The sequence below is a fragment of the Schistocerca nitens genome, chromosome 1, assembly GCF_023898315.1.
Source record: "Schistocerca nitens isolate TAMUIC-IGC-003100 chromosome 1, iqSchNite1.1, whole genome shotgun sequence".
Classification (NCBI taxonomy): Eukaryota; Metazoa; Arthropoda; class Insecta; order Orthoptera; family Acrididae; genus Schistocerca; species Schistocerca nitens.
Window position 1 is genome coordinate 191511602 of NC_064614.1, and position 16228 is coordinate 191527829.

The 16228-nt window shown below is 44.4% G+C and overlaps 1 protein-coding gene across 1 annotated transcript in view; it reads left to right on the plus strand.

The window, feature by feature from the left end:
• The first annotated feature begins 583 nt into the window (after window positions 1-583).
• The window catches only part of LOC126236539 (solute carrier organic anion transporter family member 74D-like), a 91609-nt gene continuing 75964 nt past the window's right edge, over window positions 584-16228 (plus strand). Inside the window, exons 1-3 of the mRNA XM_049945962.1 lie at window positions 584-702; window positions 1791-2047; window positions 14999-15187. Of these exons, the coding sequence (XP_049801919.1) occupies window positions 584-702; window positions 1791-2047; window positions 14999-15187 (565 nt within the window). The remainder of the gene's footprint in view (window positions 703-1790; window positions 2048-14998; window positions 15188-16228) is intronic.

Below are 16228 nucleotides of genomic sequence, written 5' to 3' on the forward strand. Positions count from 1 at the left end.
CAATCTGTTCGTTCACGAGACACAAAAAGCAGAAAATAGCAACACCGAGACTCATACCATGTTTATTGACTTCCGGAAGGTGTTCGATACAAAAGTGGTCCAACTAAAAGATTCATATTTCTTTACGTACTACACGAATATGTAATAAAAATGGGGGTTCCTATTTAAAAAAACGCAGATGGTAGCCGTTTGACCTATGGCAGCGCCATCTAGCGGGCCAACCACAGCGCCAACTGGTTTCCCCCTTCAAGCTAGACAAGTTTCATTCTTTGTAGTTTTTTCGTTTGACGCTTATTTCGTGAGATATTTGGCCCGGTCGAGATCAATGGACCACCCTGTATACCTGGCAGGTGATGGCTGGTGACTGGGGCACGTCAGTGCTACTGCTGAGTCGACTCTGCGCAGTATTGGCTATTATGTACCCAACAGGTGCTCGCAGGTGATGGGGGCATATCAGAGCTGCTGAACTGGCGCATCAGTGATTGATCTGCATGTACCTGGCAGGTGATAGCAGGGGCTCGGAATGTGTCAGTGCTGCTGAAGTGTCTCGGCGCATTATTGGTGTGTATGTACCCACCAGGTGATGGCTGGGGACGGGGGCGTGTCGGTGCTGCTGAACCGGCGCAGCTCGCAGCTGCAGCTGAGCGCCCCGCTGGGCGGCCTGCCGGAGCTGCGCTGCGGGCTGTCGGTGGGCGGCAGGTGGTGCGCGCCGCGCTGGCTGCAGCCGCTCGCCTGCCGCGCCGCGCTCGCCGCCCTGCTCGCCGCCCACGCGCTGCTGCACCGCGCTGCCGCCGGCGTGCTCGCCGCCAACCACAGGCTGCTTCACCACCGGCTCGGCCTGCCCAACGTCGCCACCGGTGAGTCCTCGTACGTCGCGCTGGCAAGTGTATCATTGGCATTATTTAGACTACTAACACCACGACTCGACAGTGTACAGTACAAAACATTCCTAGTGATTAAAATTTAACACCATGAAGGGGCAAGCAAAAACGTGGAACTGGTATGAAGTGTACTAAATAAATTTACATGAAAAACTTGGGCACTGCAGTGAAACTGTACAATGTAGATAGGAGTAACGCAATCTTCGTTCTCCGTACAGGGTGTTTAAAAAATTGTCACATATTCCTCCAGTAGATAGTATTAGTCGAAGGTAGAAGAAAATTTTGATTCGCTAAAACTAAAACTCTCCCTACAGCGTGGGGTTTGAGAGAGAGGAATTGGAGTTCAACAAATGGTGACCCAAACTTATCCGAATCTGCAGAAAAAATAATATTTGGGTCAACATTTGTAAAACTCTAATTCCTCTCCCTCAGACCCCACGCTATGGGGAGAGAGGGAGATTTTTAGTTTTAGCGAATCAAAATTTAGGAAGTAAATAAGTATTTTTTATTTATCTGTAACCATTTTCCACGCAGAAATGAGAACATGGATTTTATTGGACTACAGCGCCAACTACCAAGAATCAGAACAAATGTTTAAGACAAAATGTACGTTGTTTTTTTATGTAGAATCTGATTCTGCGATAAAAAATGGGGGCTCCCATTTGAAATTTCAAAGTTGCCTCCCACCCCACCCCCAGGGGGCTGGGGTGATGGGCAAATTTTAGCACCAGCAGATGTCCCCATCGAAAATAATCAACTTTGGATTCTACATATTTTTTCGTGTGAAGCTTATTTTTCGATTTATTCTGGTTTGTCAGCTTAAAATTTACGCCCTGTATATTACGTATGTTTGATTACTTTTGGTTGTGCATAACTTTTCGATCACCCTGTATTGCTGACATCTATTAGCTCGTGTAGAGACGTAGCACCGCCCTGTGCTGCAGACTGGCTGCTGGCGGCCGGTGACGTGGTGCAGGCGCTGTCGGCGCTCCCGCTGTCGCGCGTGGGCGGCGGCACGCGGCCGCAGTGGGTGGGCGGCATGGCGCTGCTGCAGGCCGTGGCGTGCGCGCTGCTCGCCCTGCCACACACCACGCACTGGGCGGCTGCCGGCGGCGACCAGCCGGCCAACGCCACGCGCTCGCTCGTCGAGACGCAACTCCTCATGGGTACGTACCGGCACTCGCCGTTCATAACTTACATTCTCCGACCAAAAGTATCCAGACATCCATTAGCGGACATTAATATGGGTTCTGAATGAATTTTCACTCTGCAGCGGAGTGTGCGCTGATGTGAAACTTCCTGGCAGATTAAAACTGTGTGCCGCAGCGAGACTCGAACTCGGGACTCGAATCGTAGAGCACTTGCCCGCGAAAGGCTAAGGTCCCGAGTTAGAGTTTCGGTCCGGCACACAGTTTTAATCTGCCAGGATGTTTCATTGATATGGGTTCTTTACAAAAATGTTTGCAAAAACGTCCCATAGTGTTCTGAGCACTATGGACTTTACATCTGAGGTCATCAGTCCCCTAGAACTTAGAACTACTTAAACCTAACTAACCTAAGGACATCACAAACATCCATGTCCGAGGCAGGATTCGAAACTGCGACTGTAGCGGTCGCGCGGTACAAGACTGAAGCGCCTAGAACCCCTCGGCCACAGCGGCCGGCTGGTTGTTTACACCGTTCGCTCTAATGACGGCTTGCACACTGTTCGGGACACTCTCTGTGAGGTGTCTGGGAGTCTGTGAAGGACTGGGAGCCCATTCTTCTTCAAGAGGTGAAACAAGAGAAGGTTGTGGTGTTGAGTTCTGGTTTATAAAACGGTTGACGTTCTAACTCTCAACAAGTGTTCTGTTCGGTTCAGGTCGGGTCTCTGGGGTGGCCAGAACATTTCAAGGACGTTAATGTCCTCAGACCGTTGCCTCACAGATGCTACTTTATGACACTGTCATGCTGATGCAAACAATCATCGGTCAGAGCTGTTCCTCTACTGTACACAGTGCTCATTTCTCTCAGATCATTTAGCGAATTCGAAGGCGCAATAACGTTACCACAGCTTAACCATGGAAAACAGCCCCTTAACAGAATACCACCTCCTCCATGCTTCATATGATGACAGGCAACTATCTCCAGGTCTTCACTAAACCCAAAATCCTTCCGTCGAATTTCCCCTGGTTATAGCATAATTCATCACTCCGAATCACTCGTTTCCTGCCAGCCTGTATAGCAGATTCGCTCATTACACCACATCAACGGCCGCTTAGCTCAGAAATGTATGGCTTACGAGAAGCTGCTGGATCACTGTGCCCCATTCTTTTTAATTCCCATCGAACAACGAGCTACCTGGACAGCTGTCAGCTCTCTCGAACTCACGACTGATTCCTTCCGCTGATTTCATGCGATTTTTTACAAGCACCTTCCGTAATTTTGTCCGTCAGTACACGAGAACTGGCTGATCCTGGTTCAGGTACGGTTGTTCCTTAACGTTTATACTTCACCTAGTGACCTCACCGACAGCCGACTTCGTCAGCTTCACAAGGTTTGAAATGACCCTAATGGACCTTGAAGGTCACATCCAATGATTAGTCCACGTTCGAAGTCACCAAGCTGTTCTGAAGGACCCATTGTGCTGTTACTGCTTCTGTGCTGACTCTACACGCCTCCTCCTCTTATAGTGACGAGTCGTTCTCTGGTGACATCCAGTGATCGATTCCGCATTAAACAGGGGTGTCCAGACACTTTAGATCAGGGTGAGACAGTTGAAAACGTTAAATTTGTAATAAAAAATCGAAATTTCGCGCCGTTATCCTGTAAGTTGGTAAGCGTGCTACAAATATCGTGCAGAATGGCCTGTAGGCGGAGCATAGTGCAGATGCACACATAGGGCCGCAGTATCAGTATAAAGATGGCCGCCCCACTTGCGACTTGCACCAGGGAAGAACAGCGTTCTGTTATTCGGTTTTTGCGTAGTGAAGGTGTGAAACCTACTGAGATTCATAGTCGAATGAAGGTTCAGTACGGTGATTCATGTTTGTCACAGCAGCATGTCTATGAGTGGAGTAATAAGTTCGCAGATAGTGTGACTTCAGTGGAAGATGCTCCTCGTCCAGGTCAGTCACAACGAGTTGTGTGAAGCCATAGTGAAGGAAAAACGCCGAGTGACACTGAATGACATTGCAGCATGTTTACAGATTAGTCATGGGTCAGCGCACCACATTGTGCATGATGTGCTCCAGTTTCGCAAAGTGTCTGCAAGATGGGTGCCACGGCAGGTGACTCCTGAAATGAGATAACGACGTGTTGATGCTTGTGAAGAACTACTTCGGCGCTTTGAACGAGAAGGTGATTGCTTCCTTGCAAGAATCGTTACTGGGGACGAAACCTGGGTTCACTTCCACCAACCGGAAACAAAGAGAGCGAGCAAGGAATGGCGCCATTCCTCATCACCAAAACCAAAGAAGTTTCGAACAGAACCATCAGCAGGGAAGGTTATGCTGACACTCTTTTGGGACGAAAAAGGCGTCATTTTTGTGCATTAGATGCAGACGCAATTTGAATCGCGCGCCAAAAACACATCAACCAATCAGAGACTGTGCTCGACATCTATTGAGCTTCCCAGGGTGACACAGACAGCATCCCAGAGTGCCCCAGAGAGCTACAACACTAAGAAGAATCGCTTCTCGGCTTTTGGCAAGATGCCTGTCACCAGTGCATCATACACAGATCTCCTAAAAAATCATCTGCGGCTTGCAATCAAACCAAAGCGACGTGGATTGCTGTCAGCAGGTGTCCTTTTGCAACATGATAATGCAAGGTCCCACACTGCCCGTACAACAGTTGCAACAATCACAGACCTGCATTTTGAGTGTCTTTCTCATCCACCATACTTTGCCCCAAGTGATTTCCATACGTTTGGACCACTCAAAGATGCAATGGGAGGAAAGAAGTTCCTTTCTGATGAAGAGGTACGCCACGCGGTGCATGAGTGGTTGCGCGGACTACCAAAAGATTTTTTTTGTGAAGGAATTTATGCACATTGTAAGCGCTGGAGGACTTGTATTGAGCGTGGGGGAGATTATGTTGAAAAGTGATACAGCTTTTTACCACTTCTGCACAATAAATAATATTTAGAAAAATATTTAAGGTTTCCATTTGACTCACCCTCGTAGTATAGACGCTGCGGTAGTGCAAGTAGCGTTACTTAATTCTCCTCTCCAGAACATCTCACGAAGCTTCGATGAATTGCTTCTAGCTACACTGATCATGACTAGCACTGGTGTTGACATTAGCCTTCCTGGTGACTTCCGTAATTTGTCTGCCTCCGTTGTTGGGCGGTCTTCACACGACCCTCCAAGTCGTTTTCAGTTTTCCAACCCTTCGAACCGCTACTTGTAATTGAAGTAGTTCCTCAGTTAGCATCACTGGGTTAAGTACATCCATTTACAGTCGTAGAGGTAAACGTGGATAAATGGGCCCCCCACTTTGTTTTCTTATATAACACCTTTTATTTTTCGTATAATCACCTGAAATTAACATAAAACATTTCTCTAGTATGTCCTGCAAAAGTTACATGTTTTGGTTCAAGTATTTAATATTTAAAACAAAATTTTATTTTTTTCCTGGTAGTCTGCATTTTGTTGCGTCAAGAATTTGTGCTGGTAATATGGGCCCCAAGGTAGTTTGAAATAAAAAGAAACAAAAATTTGAAAAAAATAATTTTATTTAATTTTTGTGCATAATGAAAGAAAGATTCACTCTGAACATTGTTAATTAGTCGTGGGATTATTTTCACAGTCTGTGCCTAGTCTATTTACAATGGTCACACACATAAGCATCTTTTTCGCATCCAGCGCATTCGTTGTGAGCCCACATCTCACAGGCTATACACTGGACCCAAAGCTCACATTTTGTGTCCTTTGAAAAAACCCCTTCACAAAATAGACATACAGCGTCGTCAACATCAGGCACAGAAACACCAACTTCAATGTCTGGGAGGGATTCTCCCGAATCAAAACCTACACTTGCCTCTTCACCTTCTTCATTTGATTCATGTTCATACACTAACTTATTTTTCCTACTTGTTCCAGAATTTGTTTTTCTTTCATTGCCGCCGTTCTTCGTTGTACTGCTCTTTCCTTTTCCGTCTTTTTTCTTCTTAGTTTTATTATTTTTCTTTTCTTCTGCCTCTTCTAGTGCACGTTTATAAAGAAAAGAAGTTACAACAGCACAAGTAATGGGTATAGGGCCTTTGTTTGTCAATTTTCTTTTTGGTCTTGGTATCGGTAATACGTCTTGGGGAGAAACATGACCAAAACGTTGTTGGGAAGAGAATCCTGAGGGCCCAGCTTCTGCCAAGTCTCTTGCAGATGGTGTAGTTAATGTCGATGATGTGCCAGGATGAATGCATTGAGCTAATTGTCTTGAAGGCTTGTCCTTAGGAGTTCGCCCTTTACTGGCTTTCAGAGCATCTACAGTCAGACTTAGAACGTCAATATCTTCAGAGGGAGCAAAGTCAATATCATTAAACACTTTGCGATTTACAGGAAAAATTCCTGTGACTCTGAACCCTGAAATGGCTATTTCATCTGTTTGATATTTCAGGAATGCATTACCAAGTAGCTCAGCAATATCGTATGGTCCAAGAGGCCTATTGTTGTGCAGCATCCATTGCCTTATGTAGTCATTATAATGATTCTTAAGGGGTCCCATGAAGCTCCTATCTAGTGGTTGCAGCTTGTGTGTAGTGTGCGGAGGCAAGCTAACTATTGTAACGTGGTGTTCACGAGCTGTGTCAATTACGTCAATATTCTTTGTGTCGGTATGGCGGCCATATAAAATAAGCAAAATAGGATCATCTTTTGATGGCTTTGTTTTAGAGATAAAATGGATTAACCAATCAGCGAGAAGTTTGCTCTGAATCCAACCAGAGGGATGACACCTTTCTGTAGAGCCAGGCAGAGCCCCTTTCATCAGTGTATCCGTCATATTTTTCCTGGGGAAAATTAGCATTGGTGGGACGAAAGTACCAGACGCATTCATGCAGAACACACACGTTACAAGTGATCCTCTTTCAGCTGCAGATAATGCACCAACTTGCCTTTTTCCTCTCAGGCCGATGACACGAGAAATTTTGCTTTGAACGACACTAAGGCCTGACTAGTGTACATTAAAAACTCTGTCCGCAGGATATTTGTAGTTACTGAAGGCAGCTTCAAGTAAATTGAAGAAATTGTCGACAGCTTGTTTGTTAAACCCATTAGCACGTGAAATCGAAGTTGCGGATGGCTTCAAAATAGACAAAATATTTTTGTGCCGTGACATAAAATGGTCAAACCAAGCTCGACCAGCAACTTCGCCCTTTACAAATGGATGAGGTATTTTATTTCTTGTGCAAAGCTGGTAGGCCATGCGCGCCTGACGTCATTTATGGTAAGGTCGTAGAATTTGGATTCCATAATGAGAAGATATTTAACCAGTCCGCCCTCAGGTCCCTGTGGTAAAACCGGTGGACGATCCAATTTAATGTTAATTATTTCTTCGACCGTTTTATCGATTCATGAAAGCCTTTGGATCGTAGAACGAGGCACAGAGTACACTTTAACCGCTTTTTTCAACCCCATTTTTTTCTCTTTAATAGCTACAATAGCATTTGCCATATTTGCTTTGTCCCATGATTGCCGTTTCGATTTTTTGGGGGGTACAAGATGTCTTAGAGGCATCTGAAACATAAAGAGTAGCAATATTTGTAAATGGTCCCATAAAATCTGATTTTACGGGGCCCATAATACCAGCAGCAAAACGGGCCCATATATCCACCCTCGACATCTAGGGAAAATCGATTATGCCTACGGTTAGTTTGGTTTGCAACCGACGTTAATTAATGTAAAACGGCATCCCAACAAGAAGCCAAATACGTACCTTACCTTAGTTTTACTAATAACATGTTAGAAGTTTGAGTTTTATTCAAGTAAACACTAACCTTTCAAACTTCTGATGACAGCGAAAAAATTCACAGCACAACTACTCACAAACCATGGCAGCTACTACGTCTGTGCACTCTACAGTGAAGTTTGGCAACTAGTTCTACTAGTTCGTGTGCTCTCTGCTAGAATTCGTGGCCTGTACTTCCAGATATGTAGGGGGCCCATAATACCAACAGGGGCCCATTTTTCCACCTTTGCCTCTACCATTAAATACCTCGGGGAGGAACGCGGGGTGAGCCCTGTTCCTACACACGGCTTTCAGAGGCTCTATGGTGGCAGACGAAATTAACTCGTTTTTTAAAATTTAATTTAGTTATCTTTTGATATACGTACTATAAAACCAGCACAATGAAGTGAAGCACTGTGCTCTAAGCGGTCTTGATGGTTATCCGAGAGTTTTCTAACACAAAAACGCCGGTGTTTGCTGCAGAGAGAGAACGTCTTCTGACTCCATTATAGAGCGAACGTATACATACCGGCTAATTCCACGACGATGTTACAAACTTTCATGGATGTTAAAAAAGGGCAAATGTATAAATTTGAGGTAACGGATCCTGTTCTGATACCTCTGACAGTGGAGTAAATGTGAAGTGTCAGTGGATGCCCCAGGATAAAGAAACAACTAAAAGAGCATGGGAAAGGTGCAGGCCATTTATCACAAGTCTTTTGTTATTTCGCAAAAGTCCAACAATCTTCTATTGTATACCAAAATAACTAATAAAATACAAATGATTCAGGCAGTTACTCAAAAATTTCTTCAGTTGAACCAATCGATGATTAATTAGTTAATTTAAACGAATAAAATGCACTAATTTAGGAATGACTGACAAGCAAGTAGTACAATCACAGCCCGCATCTCGTGGTCGTGCGGTAGCGTTCTCGCTTCCCACGCCCGGGTTCCCGGGTTCGATTCCCGGCGGGGTCAGGGATTTTCTCTGCCTCGTGATGGCTGGGTGTTGTGTGCTGTCCTTAGGTTAGTTAGGTTTAAGTAGTTCTAAGTTCTAGGGGACTTATGACCACAGCAGTTGAGTCCCATAGTGCTCAGAGCCATTTTTGAAGTACAATCAAATATAATTCAAACACGGGCTTAGCGCTGGGCAAACAATGACAGCAGTGAGGCTAAAGATTACAATTCCAACATTTGGCTGGCCAGAGGGGGTGCTTGACATTAACGAATATAACTTAACAAGATGTGTAGCAACATAAATTTACGCAAGCCTGGTATCAACACAAATATCCCATATTTGATCGATCGGAGAAGCCTCTTGGGTTTAATTAAGATACTGACGTTGAACAATAATAAAATATCATTTAACAAATTGAGCATTACACCAATAATGAAACTATTAGGTTAAAACCAAATTTCAGTCAGGGAAAACAGGGAAGGGGCAGGTAAGCAGGGCACGTCTGATTAAGATGGTTTAGAGTAACGGGCACTGCTGATTAAATTAACGCACGATTGCTGCGAGATAGAAACTCAGTTTATGAGGGATGCCGTAGCAAGCGAGAAAGCCGTAACGCCTGAGGCTACGGTGAGACGGGAAGCGGCGCGCCGCCGCGCGCACGTACACAGCGGCCGATGCGGACAGGCTACACTCGGTGAACCAGTGGGTAACAGACAACACCCCAGGATAGCGTCTCTAATCGCTACGAAAGTTCGGAAAGCCAATAGCAAACAAGCAGACATATAATTCATCCACAATAATCATAGAACAAATGAAAACCCGCCAGGTTAGCCGAGAGCGCTAATGCGCTGCTTCCTGGACTCGGGTAGGCGCGCCGGCCCCGGATCGAATCCGCCCGGCGGATTAATGACATGGGCCGGTGTGTCGGCCAGCCTCGATGTGGTTTTTAGGCGGTTTTCTACGTCCCGCTAGGTGAATACCGGGCTGGTCCCCACATCCCGCCTCAGTTACAGGTCACGCACACATTTGTAACACGTCCGCACTGTTTCATGGTTTACACAAGACGCAGACGGTTGGTGTACACTGCTTCCGCCCTGGGGGGTATGGGGTGGCGGCAGGAAGGGCATCCGGCCACCCCTTTAAATTAAACTTGCCAAATCCGTTGTTATCGCGCCGACCCTGCGAATATTGCGGGACAAAGGCGTAATTGAAAGAAAGAAAGAGGGTTAGGTTGGGTTGTTTGGGGAAGGAGACCAGACAGCGAGGTCGTCGGTCTCATCGGAATAGGGAAGGATGGGGAAGGAAGTCGGCCGTGCCCTTTGAAAGGAATCATCCTGGCATTTGCCTGGAGCGATTTAGGGAAATCACGGAAAACCTAAGTCAGGTTGGCCGGACGCGGGATTGAACCGTCGTCCTCCAGAGTGCGAGTCCAGTGTCTAACCAGTGCGCCACCTCGCTCGATAAAGAAAGAAAGAAGGAATCATAGCACAAATGAAAATGCTTAGACCAAGACAAGCAACTCAATGTGACTGTCGCCCCAAATCCCAACTAACCCTTACATATTACGACAAGAATATTACAATAAGAATTACTAAAAGCATTAACCGGTTAATCTTACAATGAAATCTAACAACATGTAATAGCCAAGAAAACACAAGATATTTAACACATTAATTTAAGTGACTTAAAATGTAACGGCATATGTTGAGGGCTAACTCTCAGACAACTACAATCGTAATTATATTTAAAACAATAAATATTACTTTTCTCGAAAGGGCAAAATCTCACTAGAGTTACGGAACTATATTACCCAAATGATCCAAGATTCCCTGGGCCGCTAGCGTTTGCTTACCACGGCCGTAGGCAATTTTGTAGTGGCTACATGAGTCAGGGAAGCAACAACTTCCAATACAAATAATACTCAGTCCCGACCTCAGTGGTCACTAATACACATACAGGTCTAGAACATGTGACACAACTAATTTCAGGCCCAACTCACACGACAAGCAGACATTGAACAAGTTGCACTGAAAAGGACACAAATATGGCACTCAGATAATTTCAGACACAGGCATAAAAAGGTAAATTTAACGCTTGAAACAGAGGGATGGAGAACCACAAGTAATCCACCGTAGCGGGAGCAACTTCAGCACGGGAGCACATGTGTCGATCAAGTAAGGAGTACCTAATCCCCCAAGGACAGAACAGAAGGCACCGGAAAATGAACAGCACTCCAACACCCACATCAGCAACTATGCCTCCCTAATCCAGGGTAAACCGGGTGCGCCGACATTAGGACGGGGTACTGTCAAACAACACAACTGCATCGACCAACGGCCGATTAGGCAGTCGTGCACCCGTAAGCTCCGTGAACAGCTTACCGTACGTCACATGTGCCTCTTGTCTCTCTCTCCCTGATCGCGACCGACTGCCTGCCCATGTGCTCAACAAGTTTCCCCCAGAAACTACAGCCAAGGACTCAACTAACAGGCGACAGAAACCCCATCCGGCCCTAGACAGAGGTGGATCGCGCCAGTAGGCAAAGATGTAAAATATAGAACGAGCCGTTACGGCTCAACATGTACGGGTACTGTTGTTATTGAGATTGTTGTGTAGGCAATTTTGAGAGGCGGTAGTGTGGGCCAGAACATGGAAAAAGTGTGGTAAACGTGGGATCCAAAGCGCATACCTTAAGAGCTATGAGTATTTGTTCGTCTTCGATACTGTGATACACACGTTTTCTAGTGCAAGTGATTTCTTTTTATTTTTAGAGAGGTTGGTATGGACCAAAACGTGGGCACTTGTTCAATAGAAGAGATGTAGAGTACGTCCAGGAGAGTTGGAATACCGGACAAGACGGACCATTGTCATGTTTTATAAATCAGTCACTGGAGAGCAGCTCCAGCTACTTGCAAGGAAGCTCTTCTGTGAAATTACGTGGTGCAGAAGTGCTGCTGTCATTTTCCTGTTAGTTCTGGAAAAAAGTCACTCTCTGTTCTGGTAATTTTTATCTTATAGTTACACAATTCTAGTCTTAATACTTTGCACAATATTGATTCAGTGTTTTATTGAGAGTTTGGCCACCGGCTTAGCTGCTCAGAGACAAAAGTCGGGGTGGTCCATATCTCCCAGACAATCGGGAGAGATGGATCAGTGTTATTTGGAAGAGATGGACCACGTGTTGTAATGTGAGAGACGGACCACTCCTAAGCATACAAAATTTTTGGAAAAATATAATTCGTTCCTCCTATTGATAAAACCCCGAATTTTAGGAGGAAGGCAGCAACTATATCCAAAGAGCTAAACTCTGCTGAAAATGTTGAAACTGTAAAGAAAAAGTCGGAAAGAAAATAAAGGAAACAGAAAAAGGCCCAAAAAGATCACCGTAGAGAAATGCTAGTGAAGAGAAGAACAAACTGAAGAAACTCAGTAAGAAAAATACTCCAAACAGGCCACTGCGTTCATCAGATGCAGACATTGTAGAAGATTACGAAAGTAACTTTGATAAATGAGAAGTGGATGAATGTGTTTTTCCGTGAAATCATAGTCTGAACAGGTATGGCGGTTACTTTTGAAATAATATACAGTTTACTTATTTTTTCCATATGTGAAGCCGCGCGGGGTAGTCGCGCGGTCTTGGGCGCCTTGACTCAGTGCGCGCGACTGCCCCGTCAGAGGTTCGAGTCCTGCCTCGGGCATGTGTGTGTTTGTTGTCCTTATATAACACTGTAACTGCATTTACGTAGCTTGTGCTACCTATTTACCAAATTTGGTATACTACGCACTCTGCCCTAACAAAACAAAATAGTCCTGTCACGGAAAAGCCACGTATAACACTACCACTGCTCTTTATTTACGTTCTGAAACTATATTGGTGACCAGTTATGGTATACAGGAACAGTGCAGTGTTACCCTCTAAAAGGAATTTTGTTATGAAGACCGTGATGTACCTAACGGAGATGGCTTATCGGAAGTGAAAGTCAGAATTACGTAAATATTTAAACAGTAACAAACAATATTTTACCTATCCACATTGTTTAAAGAATAAAGAAAAACGTTCGCCAGCCTAATTAAGCATAGAAATGTGTAACATCTCTTTTCAAAAAGTAAAATATAAACAACTTTAACGGACAGACACAGCCTACACTTTTTCACACGAGAGTGCAATGAACTCTGTCACTAGCAGATGTCGACGTTAAAGAAAGGGCTAACAGTTATAGAAGAACAAAGCTATTTGCGTAACTACAACAGATTATGACACACACTATTGCCTTCAGGGCTTAGTCAAACTGAATGGTTTCAATAATGTTGCTGTTAATAATTACTATAAAATTATAAATTGGACGTACTCGTAGATTTACTATCACTTTTCAAACACTTTCCTATCTGACATGAAATGTGAATAAAGTTCACTGCAAAATTATAAATTGGGCATAGGTTTAATCTCTCTTTTACCAATTGCTTTTCTATCTGACATGGGAATAACAAAAGAGTTCACTAGCAAACTATTTCTCACTGTGCTCTGAATAAAAGAAGTTACTGTTCTCGTAGATAGTGGTCTTTCTGTTAATTGTTATCTAGCACAAGCACAATAGACAAACTGTGGATCCCATGACATTATTAATATGCACTTTCAATACACAAGAGGAGCAAGCACTTAGCAAGCATGAGTATATCACTTTCCACAGTTACAGTTCTCAATCTTTACTGCAGTGAGACACAAAAGTTGACATATTTATAAATACTGACTTTACTTTTGCAATTGACAAAAGGCAGCACTATGATCATTTACTAAGCAAAACTTCATAGGCCTCAGTTTTGAGAACTTTTAATTTTGAAGTTAACAGCAACTGTTTTAATACCTGTTTGTACTACTTTATTACTTTGAATTCTATTTTTCACTTTAGCTTTTTAGCAAGCCCACAAGCTTTTAATAAGCAGTGTCAATTGCAAAATTACTTTCAGAAAACATTATTTACTTTAGCTCACTCTTTTGCCACATTAACTTTAACTTTATTTTTACTATGTTCAAGAGGCATTAATTAGTAAAACACTGGTCTTTAATGTTCGTTCAATAAAGACACTCGGTAATCACTTTGGCATGGGAAGGGTCCTAAGTGGAAATATGACAGAGGATAAATCAAAGTAAGTTTTCATAAATAGTCTTTTTATCTTCCTTATAACTGAAAACAAACAAATCACCCACATAAGCTGATCCTTCACTGTACATTTCTACAATTCCTTGGTTTCGTTACAGTGATTGCGCAACGTGGTGGCGAGTGCATGTTGGTGAGTGGATTTGCAGGCGAAAATGCTGGACTCTGTCATTTCTTTGTGGCGATTATAGATACCAATTCCAGAATGGTTCCAGCTCTTTATCCACCCATCCGAGGCTTTTGCACATTGGAAAACGGCATGAAAAGCCTCTCTCGGCCCCAGCACAATACAAAACTTTTACGTGAGCAGTTGACAGTTAGGTAGCTCGTTCCCGACTGACTCTTGGCTCCACCTTTCTATCCATGCCAACCACATTTTGCGCACGCTACACAGTTCCGTTCCCGAGGGGAAGCACACCACCTTTTACATACAAAATAACTAAGAAACCTAAGTGAAGGTCAGCAGTTTACGTAACAGCAAACAATCACTTTAAACAAAACATATCGTTTGCACATATTGTTAATTTTACACAAAATTATTTAAATAAAATTACAATTATATGCAATAAGTTTTGTTCCCTTCAAATGAGGCAAAGAATTTAAATAATAAAGGCAATACATTGCACAGTATTTTATCGAGACATCAAAGTTTTTACAAAGAAAGAAGTATACAATTTTTATACAGTACCGAATTAATCGTAGAATAATTACAGAAGTTGAACGATGGAATGTTGAATAAAACAGAAAGCAAAATACATCAGCAAGAAAAAGTTGGTAGGTTCTGGGCTGTGGTATTACACTTAGCGTAAATTAGTTTAAGTTAGATCGAGTAGTGCGTAAGCCTAGGGACCGATGAGCTCAGCAGTCCGGTCCCACCACCATAGGTCCAGTTTTCATTTGACTGTCCCTTATAGAACAGTGCCCGGTATCTAATCGGTTTCACTGAAAGCTTCAGTCTGTTAGTATCTTTGGAACAATGGTGCCCGGTACCCCGTCTGAATCATCTCAGCGCTTTTGCCTGGATGCACTGCTCTTTTGTTGCCGTGAGACGAGATGCGGTGTGGCGCCTGTTGCAGCGGACGGGGTGAACGCGACTCTGTGCGGCCAGACCCCTGCAGTGGCGGTGGAGCACCCGTGCTACATTACGGTGACGCTGCTGGCGATCCTGCAGCTGTCCCGCGGACTGGGAGGGGCGTCCAGTTTGGTGCACGGGCTCGTCTACCTCGACGACAACGTCGTCTCGGAGGCGGCGCCTGCACTCATAGGTAAGCTCTTCATTCACACTTTACATCACACTCCCCTAACTCTGCCTTAACTGTTTATACGCTCAAGCCATTCACTACAAATTTTGATGGTTTTTATTGCTATATCATCTTCAATTAAAAGGAAGGTCAGCGTTGGCCGTAATATTAATGTTTTATTGATAGCAGAATCGATTTTCGATCACATAGTGATCATCTTCAGTGCTGTACAAATTAAACACAGACACTGGTATCAAGTTATCAATAACCAAAACTGAGAAGCGAGTTTTTGTGATCGAGAGGGAAGGCCGTCGTGTTTGGCGTATGGCTCTAGGGCATCGTACTGCAACTGCAGCAGCAATATGAACAGCAGTTGGCTCGACATTGGCACAACGAACTGCTGCAAATCGGTTACTTCAAGGACACCGCCGAGACCGACGCCCTGCAGCGTGCATTTCACTGATCCCAAATCAACGCCATTTGCGAATTCAGTGGTGTCAATCGAGAGTTCATTGGAGGGCAGGGAGAAGGTCTGTTGTGTTTTCTGATGAAAGCTGGTTCTACTTCGGTGCAAGTGACGGTTGAGTGCTGGTTAGAGGGAGGGTAGTCGGAGGCCTGCAGTCAGCCTTTCTGCGTGCTATACGCACTGGACCTACTCTTGGATTTACGGTCTCGGGCGCGATTTCGTATGACAGCAGGAGCACTCTCATGATTATCCCACGCGCCACGCACCGTCTGTGAGTCTGGTGATTCGACCTGTTGTGCCGCAATTCATTAACAGTATTCCAAGGGGTGTTATCCAACAGGATAACGGCACACCCACATACCGCTGTTATAACCCAGTATGCTCTACAAAGTGTCGACATGTTACCTTAGTCTGCTACATCACCAAGTCTGTCTCCTGTCAGGAACATATGGAACTCGGACGACAACTCCAGCGTTGTCCACAAACAGCACTAACCGTCCATATTTTGACCGACCAGGTAGAGTAGGCAAGGAACTCCATCCCACAAACTGATATCCAGCACCTGTACTATGCAACGCATGCGCGTTTGTTTGCATGCT